Source organism: Schistocerca serialis, chromosome 8, assembly GCF_023864345.2.
Source record: "Schistocerca serialis cubense isolate TAMUIC-IGC-003099 chromosome 8, iqSchSeri2.2, whole genome shotgun sequence".
NCBI lineage: Eukaryota > Metazoa > Arthropoda > Insecta > Orthoptera > Acrididae > Schistocerca > Schistocerca serialis.
In genome coordinates, this window is record NC_064645.1 from 61,710,766 (window position 1) to 61,729,786 (window position 19,021).

At 40.6% G+C, this 19,021-nt stretch overlaps 1 protein-coding gene across 1 annotated transcript in view; it reads left to right on the forward strand.

Annotated features, from left to right (window-relative positions):
• The window catches only part of LOC126416469 (intraflagellar transport protein 57 homolog), a 191,692-nt gene that overhangs the window by 116,586 nt on the left and 56,085 nt on the right, over positions 1–19,021 (forward strand). Inside the window, exon 5 of the mRNA XM_050084206.1 lies at positions 4,234–4,393. Coding sequence (XP_049940163.1) covers positions 4,234–4,393 — 160 coding nt within the window. The remainder of the gene's footprint in view (positions 1–4,233; positions 4,394–19,021) is intronic.

The window sequence follows — 19,021 nt, forward strand, 5'->3', positions numbered from 1 at the left end:
TTGTGCAGAAAGGTGTGCAGTATACTGTTGCGTCCATTTTCAGTAAGCTACCACTTGAATTGAAAAATCTTAGTAGTTCTCCAAGTGCTTCCAAATTGAAACTGAAGAGTTTCCTCATGGGTAACTCCTTCTGTTCTGTTGAGGAGCTCCTTGAAAAATTAAGCTGATTCTTGTTGTATTGTTGATTCATTTAATTGAACTTACGGATTGACTTTTTTCGGGTTCATAAACATTTTATTTTTATCTGTTATTACTTTTATGTTGTAATTTCATGTACTGTCATGTTCCATGACTTAGAGATTTGCTCCTCAATTTGGTGCTACGGAACTTGACGTGTACATAAATAAATAAAATAAATAGGACATGGTGTTTTTTCTGGGATATTTTGCACATCATTGAGTTGGTCACAAAAACATTTCACCTTTTCTTTGTCCTTTCTGTTGTCCTCATTTATGGAGGCATGTGCATTCACAGTGGTGTATACCTTGTTAGCAGATTTAAAGGTAAGTGACGAGAGGTTTTCGGATGTTGATGTTAAAGTTCACATAATGATAAAATCACTTCATTGTTATGAAAAGTGTTGAACGCTGCCCCCAACTTCTTAAAAAATATGTTTTTCTCACCCACTGGTGATTTAAACACTGATATGAGAATTAGTTTTTTTCTCTTCTCATCAGTTTTTACCTCTGTGGCACAGTTCAAAATGTTTTTCAGTATTTATATGGTCCACTTCTATTTTTGCTTTAAACTGTAATTCTGCTCTTGTGTAAATGCATACTGTACTATTTTTACAAACACTGTGGCAGTAATGAGATGCTAATTTAAAATTGCTTACATTTCTTATCCTTGCACCAATGTTCAGGTAAACAAATTCAGTAGATGTCACCAAAATTATTTATAGCTACTACTAAATCCAACACTTTTATTCTTGAGGCACTGTATATTCAAATACATTATTTTGAACGTTTTTACTTTTATTGTTACCTGGTTAAATACTACTTTTTTCCTGATAGTTTTCAGGCTGGTTTGTCATAGTCTTTTCCTTTTCTTAATTTGAAACCGTAAAAAATATCTCATTAAGTGGAGGAGTGCTGCTGCTACTTGAGTTGTATCAGCTGTTACTGATATTTGTGATGTTACTAATACTGATACTGTTGTTGGTGCTGCAGATGCTTGCTGGTGCTTCTTGATTTCTTCTGGTAATTTGTGTGTCACAGTGTGCTTCTCTAGGCCATTCAAGTGAAATTATGAATATGTGCCCAGTGCTGCTAATATCAACAACAGAAACATTTTTGAATTGATTGCATGTATTCGAAAAACACTTATTACAGCACAAATCTCCTAGTTTACACAAGATCAAGGTGGCAAATCATAGCGGTGTGGAATGTTCATGAAGAGAACGTTGAACGTTTGTGTGTGACAAGTGACCCAGGTGCTTCTTTAACTCTGAGTAAGCTGGGTGTCTTTCGTTCGTGTATGCATCATTAGAGCTGCCAAACAAAGTCATTTGAAGACAACTTGATAATTTCTTCGGTGTGAACATTCTTAATGATTTCAGAGAGGGATGCTGTGGGCTTGACAAAACTCAAGGACTTCACAATTGCTGCTTCATTAACATTTGAGGTGATTCCGCATCTGTGGATATCAGCTAGGATGTAAAGTTTCCCCAAGTGATCATGGATTTTTTGCTGTGACATGGGCATATGGTGACATGGCATTTGAGTATTCTGTGGAACAGCAATAGCTGAAACACGTATCTGTGTACTTTAAGTAACATTTTCTGAATCATTTTCATCACTTATTTTGCTTTAGTCGAATGGGTGTATGTATGTAGTATCATCTCTGTAGTTATCACGTGTGTGCTATGTTATTGTGTTTTGGTCAGTTTTTGGTGATGGATTAATTTTACTGCACAGAAAATGGAACTTACTTTCCCATAAAGTGCATCTGACACAATTTCTACCTACTCTCCCGTACTTTTTTCACACGTTATAATATGAGTTCTAGTATCTGGGTGTAGTTAACTTTGTGATTCATTTGCAACCTCTGCTTTCTACTGTGTGAATTAGTTACATTTGTGTTTTAATACCTATACCTCTTCCAGGAGCACTGCAATTATTTTGCTTGTCAAACAGTCCTTCTCATTAGGTTTTTGAATTAGATTATCTCTGCTACATTTCTTACAGAACCATACTTTATGTTTTGGATCTGTGTTAACACATTTATAATGATGTGTAGTTTTGCATATATTGCACATTATACCTATAACTGTATGTTTCTCGCAGTGGCAGGGGTCCAAGCCTAATATTACAGTTGATTCGTCATAGGATGATATAGATGCATAATTCTCAACACTTCATCTTATTGAGTCTCTGCTACTTTCAGTTTCTTTTTTGATGATGTATCATGAGAAGCACAAATTATCACAATGTACATTGATTATGTTGCAAGTTGAACGCTTTTCTTCATTCATTTTACACTTTTTGCGGGAGTCAACACAGTGACGATCTACACTTGGCACCATCTGGAATTGTAGCAGTATGGTTGTGTGATCTGCATGTTTCACAGTGTTGTGCTTATGGTGGTTAATGTTGCTAGCTAAGTACTAGCACCAACATAAAAAGTACAAAGTGAAGCTCTGCCAATCCAAATGTTAGTTTCAACACCATAGTCTATTGGAAGTGGTATGCTCTTGCCTTGTCTTGACCTTCCAATTGATCCACCGAACCCGTCACCAACAATCAACTAAGTGATAACTGACAGAAAAGAGAAATCCTTGGTATAACTCAGGATCAAAGCCCAGACCTTTGGACATGTAGCCTGGCACTTTCCCATTGAGCTACTGTCCTAAACACTGCCAACAATTTTTTCAGCAAAAAATTGTATTGTACTGTATAAAAGCGGATGTCTAAAACATGAAACAGAATTATGTGATGCTCTGAACATGTTAGCTATATTGAATATTGATGAAACTCTTTTACTAGCCTACTGTCCCAGATACTTTTGTTTGTGTAGAGTCATGAGAAGTCAAAATGGCACAAGTCTAGATCAAGGCCAGTGGTGTACTGATGTGTTTTGTGCTTCAATGTTGGCAGTGCTCGCTATGAGGTATAATGGGATGGAAATAGTTTGTGTCAGTTGGTGACTCTACTCAGTCAATGAATGAGCAGGACACACAATGTGTTCCAAAAGAATATTGTCTCATTTTCAAGTCAATGCATCACAGCCTCTGAAACTGTAACACATTCAGTAGTAACAGGCAAATATTTTGACAACCAAGATTATTAGTTTAATTTAAGCTGTGCTTTTAGGTCCCAGCCTAAACACAATCTTGTAATTCTTGACATATTCAGAAGGAACAAATATATGTGGCTACAAAGATTATTAATTTAATTAACCTACATCTTGGGCTAAGCAGCACATCAGTTCGTCGCCATGATGAGGCTATTTGGCTTTTACATTCATTGGTTTTACCAACTCACAACCGGACTGTCACATTCCTGTCTATCAGTAACCTCAAGCTGAACTACAGAACAGTTTATCACCGTAACTGAGCTTTTTTAGCTTTCACATCCGTTGGCTTTGCCAACTTGTGAGCAAACTGTCACATTTGAACCTAATTACAACCTCATAATTTTTGACATACTCAGTAAAAACCGTCAAATATTTGTGACAACAGTGAAGAAAAAAGGTTTCTATTTTGTGGTTAGAAATTCAGTGCATATTTTCTCACCCCTCATAGGTTATGTAAACATATCACCCCATTGGCTATACAAAAGTGATGTGTTGGCAACATATGAGCTGTAGGGAAATACTGCCAAGACTCTGATCTAGATTTTAGAATTCAATGTCGTAGCTGAAATGTAAAACACATGAAGGTAAGGATTAAATAAATTACAGTAATGCTTCAGACTCACTTCAGAGAGGGAATGGATAATTATTAAAGTTGGGGGTAATTGCTATATATGTTCAAGAATTATTTTATGATTCTGTAAGTACAAAGACGTATAGCTAAAAATTGGATTCCAGCCTGTTTTCTTCTACTGTTGCATGTAATTTACAAATCTCCAAGTGGCTCAGTCACAGCTGCAAGTACTACTTGTGTTAAATATGTGAGAACCTTTGTTTTTATTATTACTTGTGCTGTTTCTTTTTCCACCTCCAGATTTAGTCATCATGTGTTCACTTTTCCCTGTCCTGTTCTTAGTAGTTTCCTTGTGTGCTCATTTCCAGACCACAGCCAGCAGTTGAGGTAGAGGCTGAGGAGGAGATAGAGCAACTGCAGGAAAACTTCGAAGAAGAAGAACTGACAGCCGAGTATACAGATGAGGAAGACGATGACGAAGAAAATATGCTGCATGTTGATGACCTCCATAAACTGAGCTTCAGCAATGTAGTGGTGCTTTTGTTCATAACCTTTTCCACACATAGTTGACCACTGCACTTTCACCAAAAACTACATGTCAGTTATATTTGGTTCACTTTTTACACTATTTATCTGCACCAGTGATATTTCTCAAAGACTGTAATTTGTCTTCTGTGATAATCTTTTTTCTTCTTTATCCATACATATTATAAAATGTTTGTGTGTGTGTGTGTGTGTGTGTGTGTGTGTGTGTGTGTGTTTTACTGACAAAGGCTATGACCGAAAGCTATGTGTGTGTTTTAATTGTGCCTCTCTGCCACTTGATGTGTCTTCTTTAAAGTAAGTAGCAATCTGTATTTTCCTACATTGTTCATTCGAATAAACATATATTCTTGAGAATTTTCAGAAGTTACGTGTATTGTGGATGACATATTTCGAAGTGAATCAATGTTTGTGATTTAAAGTTATCGTAGCATACATTACAACTAACATTTTGTGTTGCATTTAGTTTTATCTTTCAATAGAAGTGTGTATTGTTAGCATTCATCATAAATTAATAGTATTTTCGAGTTCATTAGTGAATCTAATCTCAAAAAGTATAAGGAAACTGGTAACTTTTATCCTGGGTTTTTCTGTTGCCGTAGTAGAAATCTGGTTTTGCATATTAATTGTTTCAATTTGTAAAGGGAATTAGTAATATATTTAGCTTAACAGATCCAGAAACTGAAAGATTGTCACAAGCTTATTTTAGTTATTTGTTTACTTTTTGCACCAGCCACAAAGCAGTCCCACCATGAATGCAATTCTCAAAGATGGAAAGAGATACTTGATTACGTAAGTGACCGGAAATCAGCCAGTCCACTGTCAGGTAACTGTAACCGGCTGCGAATGGGTTTTTTTGGAGGGCTCCTGAGAGTTGACTGCCAGTACCGTCCTCTCCTGTGGATTCTGTCATATTTACTGGAATTATAGGATTTGTCACTACTGGTCCACTCAACTATCAGTGGCATGCCAGTGGTAGTGCTAGACTCCCTGTACAGAGGAGATGGGGACCAGGAAGGACTTAGCATGTTACACCTCTCCCAATAACCTCCAAGTTTGAGGTATTGTCTTACACTGTAATCATAGCTAAGCTACAGCTAACTTGGTGTAAACAGATACCTGACAGTAGTTGTGGACTGGGAGTGGTGGCTTTGTGCGCCTACCTCAACCGATCGCATAACGTCATTTTGTTAGCCTATATGGCAATACCTCTTTGTTGCTGGAGTACTGTTTAGATGGCTTTTGTTTTCAGTCAGTGTTATGATGCATACTATTCGAGGGGTTTGCATGTTTGTATTCCACAGATTCTGTCTGTGAACTTAATGTCATTGATTGAGATAATGGCTTTCTGTAGTGGAGGAAAGACAAAGTCTGAAAGTGAAAGAGACAATGGTGATTGATACCAATAAGTTAAATAATCATCAGTGTGTCAGAAGCTTTGACTGTCTACCATCCGACAATGAAGAGAATGACAAAGGAGGAGGAGTGTGCAGATTCAGTTGGAAGCTCTGTTCTTGTCATTCCCGAAGAGACAAGAAAGAAATTCTATCAAGTGACAGACATTGACAACTTTGATGAAAATGCAACTAAGCAGCATGTTTATGTGCATATTATTGAAGGAAAAGTACCCTGCAGGTAAAATGCTGACTGTGTGTGGAGTGCTTCCGTGGTTGTCCTTTTTCTAAGGTTAGGCAACTCTCCATCCAATCCAGAAAACAGTACCTGTACAAAACCTAGACGTATCAGTGTAGGATTGAAACAAATGTCTCCTACAGATGAGAGTATTAAAATCTTAATGGTAAACTGCTGAAGCATTCACAACAAAGTGCCATAGTCTGAAGTGCTCATGAAAAGTAGTGAAGCTTGCATAACACTAGGTACAAAAAGCTGGTTGAAACCTAAAATTGATAGCAGTGAGATTTATGTGGGAAAATTTAAGTGTTTATTAAAAGCGTAGCCAAACGAAGAATGGAGGTGATGTATTTGTTGCAGTAGACAAGAAACCTAAATCCACCACAATAGAAACTGAAGCTGCATGAAAGATTGTTTGGGCAAGACTCAGTATCAGCGGTGAGCATAAAATGATAATTCTATCCTTCTATTGCCCACCAGGCTCATCTCCTGATGGAACTGAAAATTTTAAAGAAAACCTCAGTTCACTTGCATGTAATGATCGAAGCAGACGAAATGAATTAAAATTTGTGCTGCAGCCAGGACTCAAACCCAGGTATTCTTGCTTGCCAGGCAGAAATGCTAACCATTAGACCACCACAGTACGATGGTCACCATTGCTGTAGTAGCCTAGCAAGCAAGAAGACCTGGGTTTGAGTCCGGGCCGCAGCACGAATTTTAATTCATTTCACATGCTTTGGTCATTATCGTAAATAATAAAAAGATACTTAAATGTCTTAGGGAAACATTTGATTATACTTGTAAGTAAGTTCCCCAGTCATACTGTAATCGTTAGTAGAGACTTAAATCACCAAACAGTTAATTGGGAAAATTACTGTTTTGTGAGTGGTGGGTGTGATAAGACATCATGTGAAACATTACTAAATGCCTTCTCTTAAAACGTCCTAGAACAGATAGTTAGGAACCCCACATGAGGGAATTATATTGGATCTAATGGCAACGGTAGACCTGACCTCTCTGAGGATGTCCATATTGAAACTGGTATCAGTGAACATGACACAGTTGTGATAACAATTATTACCAAAGTACAAAGGACAACTAAAACAAGCAGAAAGATATATATGTTCAGTCAGCTAGATAAAAAATCATTAGTGTCATATCTCAGTGAGGAACTAGAAACTTCCAGCACAGGGCTGGAGCATGTCGAGGAACGATGACTCAAGTTTAAAAGAGAGGAACTATGGCTCAAGTTTAAAAGAATATTTGACCATGTGCTGGATAGATACCCTGTAGTACAGTCCATAATGGGAGGGAACCTCCATGGTATACTGTCACTGTAAAGAAACAGAGATTACTGCATAATAGGTGTAAAACAAAGCATATGGTTATAGATTGAGAATAGAGTCAGGCAGCAGCAGCTGGCCGAGACACAAGCAGCCACAGGGAATTAACCAATTTTGTGACATTTTACAAGTTCCTAACCAGGAGTGAATTTTATAATTTCACTATGTGCTTTGGTAGTTTAGCTTCTTGAATTTCTACATGTTAATTTAATAGATACAGTTCTCGCATTTTTGTTGGAAAGTAAACCAATTTCATGGCTTATTTCATGTTCCTAATCAGGAGTAAATTATTTAGTCTTGATATGAGTGGTTTGGTAGTTTAATTTTTGGACCTGAGCATGTTAATGTAATTTATTGGAAACAGTTGTTACATTTTTGTCGGTGTCTACAGTAGAGTTCTGTAGAGCGTGTCGATTGTCCTTTATTTGTCTATGTAATGTAGTTTTCCATAGTCTTTAGTATGGATAGGGACTGCGATTGCTGTGTGCGGTTGCAAGGCGAGTAGGTGATACTTCACTCTCAGCTCCACAATGTGATGGCTTTGGTTACACAGCTTGAAGCTGTAGTGGGCGGGCATCACTGTTGTGGGCTGGCCATGGGGATGCAATGGATGTTCAACACATCTGGGTCCAAGGTTCAGTCCGCACCAGTGTTCAGCCCAATTACTGCTCACACTGAGGTTTACCCCTCACCTGTGGTCGAGTGGAAGGTTGCCTCAGGACATGATAGGTGGTGAAAGATTTCGCAGGGGGGCAAACATAAGGCCTCCCTTGTTAGTCTGACAAACAGGTTCCAAGTGCTATTTGTGGCTGACGCTGTCCCTCAGCCAGATACAGTCACTTGTCCTGTTTCATAGGAAACCTCTCAGCCTGCAAGATCCGGGCAGTCACAGAGGGTGAGATTATTGGTAGCTGGGAGCTCCAATGTTAGGTGCATTATGGGGCTCCTTAGAAACATGGCTGTCCAGGAGAAGAAGAAAGCCTGTGTGCATACCAGGTGGAGTCAACCCAGATGTGGAACGAGCCCTTCCGAATGCCATGAAGAGCACAATGTGGAGCCAACTGCAGGTGGTGACTCACGTTGGTGCCAATGAAGTGTGTCACTTTGGATCAGAAGAGATTCTCTCTGGTTTTGAGCAGCTAAGGTAAGTGGTAAATTTTGTATCCCGCCTGGAAGGAGGCGCGTGGGTCTGCTCCTCTAAATTGAAGGGTAAGCCGAATGTAGGAAGTGAGTAGGAGCAGGAAAAGGTGAAATGCTTTGGTACTGCATATAGGTTATAGCTCTTTTACTGGTGTATGAAAATATACAACTGATAATACTCAACATAGGCTGAGGTGATCACAAAGGTGCGAAGCTGTACATCAATCAAGTTACACTGGCAAAATCTATAGTGGCTCGCCCACTATGAAGTAGAAACAGTGTTACTTGATTGTCTACTCAGAATCAAATGGGCTGAATCCAGAGCGGCGCTCGTAGAGCTGCACAGTGCCGGCTAGAGGGCGTTGTCGTCGGTGTCGGTGTCGTAGTGCCAACCTAGTAGAGCGCACCTACATTGTGGCATGGTCACTATCAATACCACATCCCTCCCCCCCTGAAATGGTGCACCATCATTGAGTAGGGCTTCCGACGGCGGGTGCAGGGAACCAGTGGCAGCGCGACTGAGGGGGCGGACAGCAGAACTGCCAGGGCGTGCTGCCCACCTGCAACCCCAAATTGCTTGCAAGGGGGTGAGGAAAACACCCCGTGGAAAACCTGCCCAGGCCGCACACCACCACTGGGTATACTCGAATGAGGAGGCGGAGCAACAACCTCCATGGGCGACAGCGGCGGCGGTGTGACGGCAGCCTCAGTGTCCATCGGTTCTAGCACCGCGGAGGAACACAGCGGCAGCGGCGGTGACAGGGATGGCCGGAGGTGGGGCCGTGGCGGCGGCGAGAAGCATCCGTCCAGCGCAGGTGACTGGACCAGCAGTGGTGGCGTCAGCAGGAGCACCCGTGGTGGAGGTGCGAGCGGCGGAGGCACCATCAGTGGAGTCGTGGGCTGAGGCGGCGGAAGTCGTGAAGCCTCCAGTTCTGCCGGAAAACAACCAGCGGCAGAAAACTGAGGATGGCATAAACAGATCTGGTTCTGGTGTCACTTGACAGTGCCGGAGGGACCAGAAATGACAAATAAGGCGTGGCCAAGCTGGCGAAGAATGCGCCCCTGCTCCCAGCGCTGCCTACCAGAGAAAACACAATAGGGCACCAAACTGTGCGGCACCAAGCCAGAACGAGGCGAAACAGTGGCAGCGGGTGCAATAGCTGCAGGAGTGACCGATGGGCATGGCCATGGCCATGTAGCAGTTCCACTGGGGAATGGGTGCCGCGTGGCTGGGAGTGATTTGAAGCGAGGAAAGTTCATAGTGCACACTCGCGAGAGTGCATGGCGCGCAACTTTTTTTTCTGCGACTTAAACGTACGCAGAAAGCATTCAGCTCACCGTTGGACTGGGGGTGGAACGGGGCTGAGGTCAGATGGTGAATGCCATTAGCAGCACAGAACGCTTCAAACTCTGAAGACACAAATTGGGGGCCATTGTCGGAGACAATAACTTCAGGAAAGAACTCAATGCAGAAAATAGATGTCAAAGCCCAAATAGTACTGGCAGGTGTAGTAGAAGACATAGGTACAACAAAAGGAAAGTTGCTGTACGCATCAATAACTATCAACCAGCAGTTGTGCCAGAAAGGACCTGCAAAATCAATTTGAACACACTGCCCAGATGCAGTAGGAGTCAGCCACACTGGCGGGGAGCAGATTGATGCTCCGCTCAAGAGTGACAGTTAGCAAGCAAATTCTCAGTTTGTTTATCAATGCCGACCCAAGTGCAGTGACGACGCGCTAATTGCTTCGTCCCCACTATACCCCAATGACCAGCATGCAGTAATCGGAGGATTTCTGACTGCAATGAATGAGGTACATCCACACGAGACTGATCGTTGTTAGTTTGCAACAAGATAACACCATGGTGTACAGACAAGTTGTGACGTTTCGCAAAGTAACGCCATACAAAGGGATCACTAATCTGGGTAGCAGATGGAGGCCATTGAGTACGAATATACTGCAAAAGAATCTCCAAAGAAGCATCGGCAGCTGCCGTGGAAGCAATGCAACGAAAATCCACCGGAAAACCTTCATCTAATCTTGAGAATCAATAAACATGCAGGACAGTTCGGAAGAATCAAACACATCGTCAGGACTGATAGGTAGACGAGACAAAGCTTTGGCATTTCCATGCTGGGCCGTAGGCCGAAACAAAATGTAATTGTAGTTAGACAAAACAAAGACCAACGTTGCAACTTCTGTGCAGTACAGGCCGGAACTGGCTTTGACTGGTGGAACAACGATATCAAAGGCTTATGGTTGGTGACCAAATAGAACTTGCGAGCGTACAAACAATTATGAAACTGTCACTCCATATACAATAGCTAAAGCTTCTTTCTCAATTTCAGATTAGTTTTGCTGGGCAGAATTGAGCAACTTAGACGCAAAACTGATCGGGCGATCAACAGAATTAATGTGGTGTGAGAGAACCACTCTGATGCTGTGAGAAGGTGCATCGACAGCCAAAACAACTGGTTTGGAGGGATCAAAAGGAATCAAACAGCTTTCACTCAACAAAGCAGATTTGAGCTTGTGGAAAGCAGCGTCACATTCTGAGTAGACGACCAAGCAACATTGTTTCTATTTCACAGTGGGCGAGCCACTATAGATTTTGCCATTGTAACTTGATTGATGTACAGCTTCGCACCTTCGTCCTCATCTCAGACAAAGTTGAGTATTATCAGTTGTATATGTTCATACACCAGTAAAGAGCTATAACCTATACGCTGTACCGAAGCATTTCACCTTTTCCTGCTCCTACTCACTTTCTACATTCAGCCTACCTTTCAGTTTACAGGAGCAGACCCACAGGCCGCCTTCCAGGCGGGATACAAAAGTAAAGGCTGCTAATCTTGCTTGCGAGGTAAAAGCAGAGCTCACCTTCTGCAGGATAGTCAACAGGGCCAATTGCAGATCTCTGGTACAGGGCCGAGTGGAGGGTCTGAATCAGAGGCTCATATGGTTCTAAGGCTCATATGGTTCTGCAGTTGTGTAGGCTGCAGGTTCCTCAACTTGTGGTTGGTTCACTTTCAGGTTCTGCTAAATAGGTTGGGAAACCACTACAGGAGGAAGCTACATGGGCAGCAGGGACTGCGTGATGTGGACTGGGCAGTTTTTTAGGTTAGATGGTCTCGAGGAAACACAAAAAGGGCTTCACTCTAAGAGTGCAGGTTGAACACAGGAAGAATATTGATCCAGAAACCATCAGTGTAACAGCAGTAAATTGTCATAGTTGCGTTGGGAAGGTACCAGAGCTCCAAGCGTTTGTAGGAAGCACTGATGCTTAAATCATTATAGGCACTGAAAGCTGGCTAAAGCCGGAGAGTTCAGTCAAAGTTTTTGCAAAGGACCTAACAGTGTTCAGAAAGGATAGGCTAAATACATTTGGCAGTAGCATTTTTGTTGGTTTTAGACACAGTTTATCTTGTGGCGAAATTGAAGTAGATAGTTCCTGTAAGTTAGTATGGGTTGGCAACTGGCATAAAATAGTAATTGCATCCTAATACTAACCTCCCAACTCAGGGGGAACAATTGCTGAAAGGTTTGAAGAAAAGGTTGGTTGGTTTGTGGGATTGAAGGGACCAAGCTACTAGGGCCATCAGTCCCAGAAGTTCGAAGAAAACTTGAGTTTAATTTCAAAAATGTAACTCATACAGTTGTAGTTGGTGGTGACTTCAGTTTTCCTTCTATATGTTGGTGAAAATACAAGTTTAAATCTGGAGGTATGCACAGAACATCATCCAACATTGTGCTAAATCCATTCTCTGGAAATTATTTCCAGCTGTTAGTTTATGAGTCCACTCGAGTAGTAAACTGTTGTGAAAATACACTTGACCTCTTAGCAACAAATAGTCCTGAACTAATAATGAGCATGAAAACAGATTCAGGGGTTAGTGAACACAGGGTTATCATGGCTAGCCTGAATATTGTAACACCCAAATCCTCTAAAAATAAACAAAAATATACCTATTCCAAAAAGCAGATAAAAATTCACTTGATCCCTTCCTGAGAGACATTCTCCGCTCCTTCCAAATTAACAGTGAATGGGTAAGTATAAACTAGATATAGTTTGAATTCAAAGAAATAGTATTGACAGCAATTGAGAGATTTATACCAAATAAATTAACAAACAACAGACCTGATCCCCCGTGGTACACAAAACGAGTCAGAATGCTGTTGCAGAAACAATGAAGAAAGCATGACAAATTTAAAGAAATGCAGAACCTCCAAGATTGGCACTCTTGTACAGAAGCTTGAAGTTTAATGCAGACTTCAATGTGAGCAGCTTATAATAGTTTCCACATAGAAACTTTGTCTCGATACCTGTCAGAAAATTCAAAGAGATTCTGGTCAATGTAAAATATGCTAGTGGCAAGACGGAATCAATGCCTTATCCATGCAATACCAGTGGAAATACTGTCTATGACAGCGCTGCAAAAACAAGAGTTACTAAACACAGCCTTCACCAAAGAAGATGAAGTAAATATTGCAGAATCTGAATCAATAACAGCTGCCAACATGAGAAACTTGGAAGTAGATATCTTTGGAGTAGTGAAGCAACTTAAATCGCATAATAAAAGCAAGTCTTCTTGCCCAGACTGTAAACCAGTTATGTTCCTTTCAGAGTGTTGATGCCATAGCATCATACTTAACAGTCATGTACAACTGCCCGCTCGACGAAAGATCTGTACCCAAGGACTGGAAAGTTGCACAGGTCACACCAATATTCAAGAAAGGTAATAGAGTTATCCACTAAATTACAGGCCCATATCATTAATGTCGATTTGCAGCAGGATTTTGGAACATACATTGTGTTCGAACATTGTGAACTACCCTGAGGAGAACAGTCTATTGACAACACAGATTTAGAAAACATTGTTCTTGTGAAACATAAATAACTATTTACTCACACGAAGTGTTGGATACTATTGACAAGGGATTTTAAATTTATTCCATCTTTCTAGATTTGCAGAAGGCTTTTGGCTCTGTACCTCCCAAGTTGCTTGTAGTCAAATTGCATGCTTATGGAATATCGTCTCCGTTATGTGACTGGATTCGTGATTTCCGGTCAAAGAGATAGTGCAATACGTAGTAATTGGGAAACTCATTAAGTAAAGTAGAAGTGATTTTCAGTGTTCCCCCGGGTAGTGTTATAAGCCCTCTGCTGTTCCTTATCTATATAAAAGATTTAGGAGACAATCTCAATAGCCCTCTTGGGTTGTTTGCAGATGATGTTGTTGTATATTATTTAGTAAAGTCATCAGAAGATCAAGACAAATTGCAAAATAATTTAGAAAAGATATCTGTATGGTGCAAAAATTAGCAATTGACCCTAAACAATGAAAAGTGTGACATCATCCATGAGTGATAAAAAGGAATCTGTTAAACTTCGGTTACATAATAAATCAGTTAAATCTAAAGGCTGTCAATTCAACTAAATACCAAAGAATTACACTTATGAACAACTTAAATTGGAAAGAAGACACAGAAAATCTTGTGGGAAAGGTGAACCAAAAACTGCATTTCATTGGCCGAACACATAGAAGATGCAACAGATCTACTAAAGAGACTGCCTACACTGTGCTTGTCTGTTATCTTTTGGAGTACTGCTGCACATTGTGGGATCTTTACCAGATAGGATTAACGAAGTACATCAAGAAAGTTCAAAGAAGAGCAGCACATCTCGTATTATTGAGAAATGGGGAGAGAGAGTCACTGGCATGATACAGGATTTGAAGTGGACATATTTAAAACATGAAATTTCAATCACCAACTTTCTGCTCTGAATGCGAAAATATTTTGTTGATACCAACTTACATAGGGAGAAATGATGATCTTAACAAAATAAGGGAAATCAGAGCTCCCATGGAAAGATGTAGGTGTTCATTTTTTCCGCATGCTGTTCGAGATTGGAATAATAGAGAATTATTGTTAAGACAGTTCAATGAACCCTCTGCCAGGCGCTTATGTGTGATTTGCAGAGTATCCATGTAGATGTAAATGCTGAATGAAACACATTTGCCTGTGATGCCTTAAATGACTACTTCAGCAGAACCCAAAGAAATTCTGGTTGTATGTGAAGGCTTTTATTGGTAGCAAAGTTAGTGTCCAGTCTCCAGCGAATGAGACAGGCACTGAAATCGAGGGTAGCAAAGCTAAAGCTGAAATTCTTAACCCTGTTTTCTGATGTTCCTTATTGAGAAGAACCCAGAGAACTGCACAATTTGATCCTCATACCACTGAAAGATGAATGAAATAAGTATTAGTGTCAGTGGTGTTGAAAAACAACTGAAATTGTTAAAAGTGATCAAAGCTCCAGGGCCCGATAGAATTCTTGTCATATTCTATACTGAATTTGTAGCTGAGTTGGCCTCTCTTTTAACTATAATGTGTCATAGAGCCCTCAAATAAGAAACCATACCCAGTTCTTGGAGAGAAGTGCAGGTCACACATGTCTACAAGAAGGGTAGTAGAAGTGATTTACAAAACTACCAACCAATATCCTAGACATCTATTTGTGGTAAAATCTTAAAAGATATTCTGAGCTCAAACATAATGAATTATCTTGAACAGAACGACCTCCTCAATGCCAGTCAGCATGGATTCCGAAAACATTGATCATGTGAAACCCAACTTGCAATTTCTCTCATGACATACTGAAAGTTTTGGATCAAGGCAATCAGGTCGATGCAATATTTCTTGATTTCCGAAAAGCATTTGACTCAGTACCACACATATGCTTATTGCCAAAAGTACACTCATGTGGTGTACTAAGTGAAATTTGTGACTGGATTGAGGACATTTGGTAGGGAGGACACAGTATGTTATCTTTGATGGAGAGTCATCATTGGATGTAAAGGAAACTTTGGGTGTGCCTCAGGGAAGCATGTTGGGACCCTTGCTGTTCATGCTGTATGTTAATGACAGTATGGACAATATTAATAGTAACCTCAGACTTTTTGCAGATGATGGCATTACCTACATTTGAGTACTCTCTGAAAGAAGTAGCATAAATATTCAGTCAGATCTTGATAAGATTTCAAAGTGGTGCAAAGATTGGCAACTTCCTCTCAACGTTCTGAAATGTAAAATTGTGTACTTGACCAAATGAAAAAGTGTAGTATCCCATGACTATAACGTCAGTTAGCCACTACTGGAATCAGCCACCTCACACAAATACTTGTGTGTAAGACTTTCTAGGGATATGAAATGGAATGATCACATAGGTTCGTTGTAGGTAAAGCAGATGGTAGACTTCAGTTTATTGATAGCATACTGGGGAAGTGCAATTAGACTACAAAGGAGATTCCTTCCAAATCACTTGTGCGAACAATCATAGATTATTACTCATGTGTATGGGACCCGTACCAAATAGGACGAACAGGGGATATTTAACGTATACTGAGGAGGGCAGCACGAATGGTCACAGGTTTGTTTAATCCATGGGAGATTGTCACAGAGATACTGAACTAGGAGGCTCTTTAAGATAGATGTAACCTTCCCATGATCCACAAGAGAATGGGCTGGAAGAAACCTTAATAACTTGTACAGTGGGATGTATCATCTGCCATGCACCTGTAGCGGGGCTTTGAATTTCGCCGCGCTACACTCGTTCCCTCAGATAAAAAATATCTCGTCGCAGCGGTATGAGCGCTCGACGGCAGAGAAACTACCAAAATTGTTAACTTTTTTTGTTTTTTTATTCCGTTGCAATTGTCTCTTGATAGCGGTAGCTTAAGGCAGGCGTGATCGGATGCTGACGTAAAAACTTAATGGCTAATCTTGATCTGATTGTAATGTGTAGACATTGTGGAAATTATTAAGAAATTCGGTGGATGGAAGTAGCAAAGTGAATTAAATTGCATACAGTATCAAGATGATTTTAATTGGTATAAATTAGTGATCCCTGGACTATTACAAGATTTCGGAGCAGATTTTTTCACGCTGAAATGAAGGAGATTTTTGAAGACGTGGACGCCGCCCGAAAGAAGACATGTTAACCTGGTAAAGAATGAACTCTAAGCTACGCCATTTCCCCTGTCAGTTACATTCTGTTATTCTCTGTTTCTTTTCAATAACTTTTGTAGTGAAAATTGGTTTAACTTTTGCTCAAAAACGCCACAAGGACCACCCCAACAATAGCTTTTCCGAATAACGAAGTCCGATAGCTTTTCTGTAATACAAAGTCCGATTTGCTTTTCATTCTTTCCCTTTTTCACGGTCTCTCTTCTCCCATTTTTTTTTATTAACCAATACACACCTCATTGTGGTTTGCAGAGTGTAGATGTAGGTGATGTAGATGTAGACGTACAACGTTGATTGTTTCAGTGTTGGAAAGTGATTTGTTTACAAGTAATGGAACAAGTCCTTCCTTTATTTAAGATAAAAGTATTAATGGAATGGCAGACACTGTGGCACAGTGATGCTAACAGTGTACCCAGAGGTGCTGATTGTACATCTAGAGAATATAATGTGGATTGATGTAACGTGGGTTAATGTGTGTCAGACAAAACTAGTCTTATTGACTGACGACACACGTCACGGAACAATGAGTGTGCCTCTAAGACATGGGGTGGTGTGAATGAGGCTGTCGCACAGGTATCACGAGATATATGGAAGAAGATCGTGAACCAGTATCATTCCCAGTACTTGGCAGGAACAGATTGGAAGTGTCTACTGGATTCCTCATATTCGTGCCAGACAGTCCACCGCCCCACACTTTCCTTACATGACATCCTGAAGTCCATGAATCAAGGCAGCGAGGTAGATGCAGTATTTCTTGATTTCCAAAAATCATTTACAGACACAAACTCGTCCAAGAAATCCTAATTTAAAGACTTCTTTAAAGACTTCAGGAAACCATAATCTATTATGTGTCACTCTCGTATGGGTTGCAAAGACAAATTTAAACAAGTGCTTAAGCAACCATTCACCCCACACATTTTACAGTAATTGTAGCGCTATTTTTAATAACATGGCTGCTTTGATATGTGGCCCTACGTCTAGTAGCTGCAGTTCCTTATTGACAACAACAAAGAACACACCATTATGTACAACAGTGATGAGACGAGCACCAGAATTAGAAAATCAAGTGAGAACTTTAACTGAAGAATACAAGTGTAGGTAGAGTCCTAGAGTCCTATCACATGCTATGTCATTTTATTATGACATGTAACTGCCCAAGACTGTGATTTGAACCTTCACCTTGCAAGGGTGATGCACAGAGAGCTTGGCTGCACTGACGGCATGATGCTGGGAACGTTGTTGTTCTTTTTTTTTTTTTTTTTTTTTTTTTTTTAAAAAAAAATTGCAGACAAGTTCTTTGTAACTGTTCCTGTGTTCCCTATTGTGTGTTTATATTGACCTATCTGTTCTGTTTGGCCTCTTTTGTATTTGGAGCACGGACACGTTTGTATTCTGCCTATCTCACTGCCGAAGCAGGTTGGGCCACCTGGTGGTCCATCGTCTGTGCTTCTGGTTTCCCAGACTTGAAATTACTTGATTGTCAGACTGCCGTGATGCTTCATAGAACCCTCGGGCAGTCTGTTTTGTGTGACCCCTTATGATGGGGATCCCTGATCCCTCACGCAAGGTCCTGGTCGGGTGGTCTTCCAGTTAAGCGCAAGGTGAGTCACAGAGCTCTCCCTTCCACCCTGTGGAGCCAACAAATGTTTGTATCGATTGTGTTCCCCCACACTGAAGGTGCATATTCTAGCACTGGTCAGATCAGTGCCAGATACAGCGTAATTCCTCAGTGTGGAAGAAGCGTTGATTCTGGGTCAGTAGGGATATAGTATTTTCAGACGTGCATGTGCTTTCCCCCAGACCTCACAGATATGCAGCTTCCAGGTGAGGTGCCTATCGAGAGGTACACTAACGTTTTTGATGACTAAGAGTGTGTGAAGTGTATGTGCAAACTCCCCACTTCTCTTACATGAGTTGACTTACTTGGTATGCACAGCTGATCTTCTTCTCTGGGTAGCTGGCTACGTCAATCTCTAAAAACTTCTTCTCCGAAGAATGATGCTAGTTAATGGAATATATAAGACTCTTTCTCTCTCTCTTTGTAAAATATTGAGGTACTCAAAGAATACTCTGCAACAACTGTTGGTATATTTGAACTTCCACAAAGAACAAAATACACACTTCTCGCATGAACAAGTGACTTATTGTGAGTCACCCATGTCGTCTCACATTAGAAACAATGAAGTTACATTTACAACAGAGTTGGTTTGATGACCACGACTCTATTATACAGGAATTATACACGTCTTGCCTCTAGCATGTTCAAGTGAAAAGTTACCAAAAATCTTTTTTCACTCAATTATACTTTCTTCACTAACAATAGTCACAGCTACACAATAGCACAGCATAACACAGAAGTTCCTTGGTGCTGCCGTGTGCTTTCATTATGACTTCCATGGACCGTCTGACAAGTACTTGTCAGTGCTGTTCGACCTCCGTATCTACAGTCTTCGTATGACAATCTTCAAACC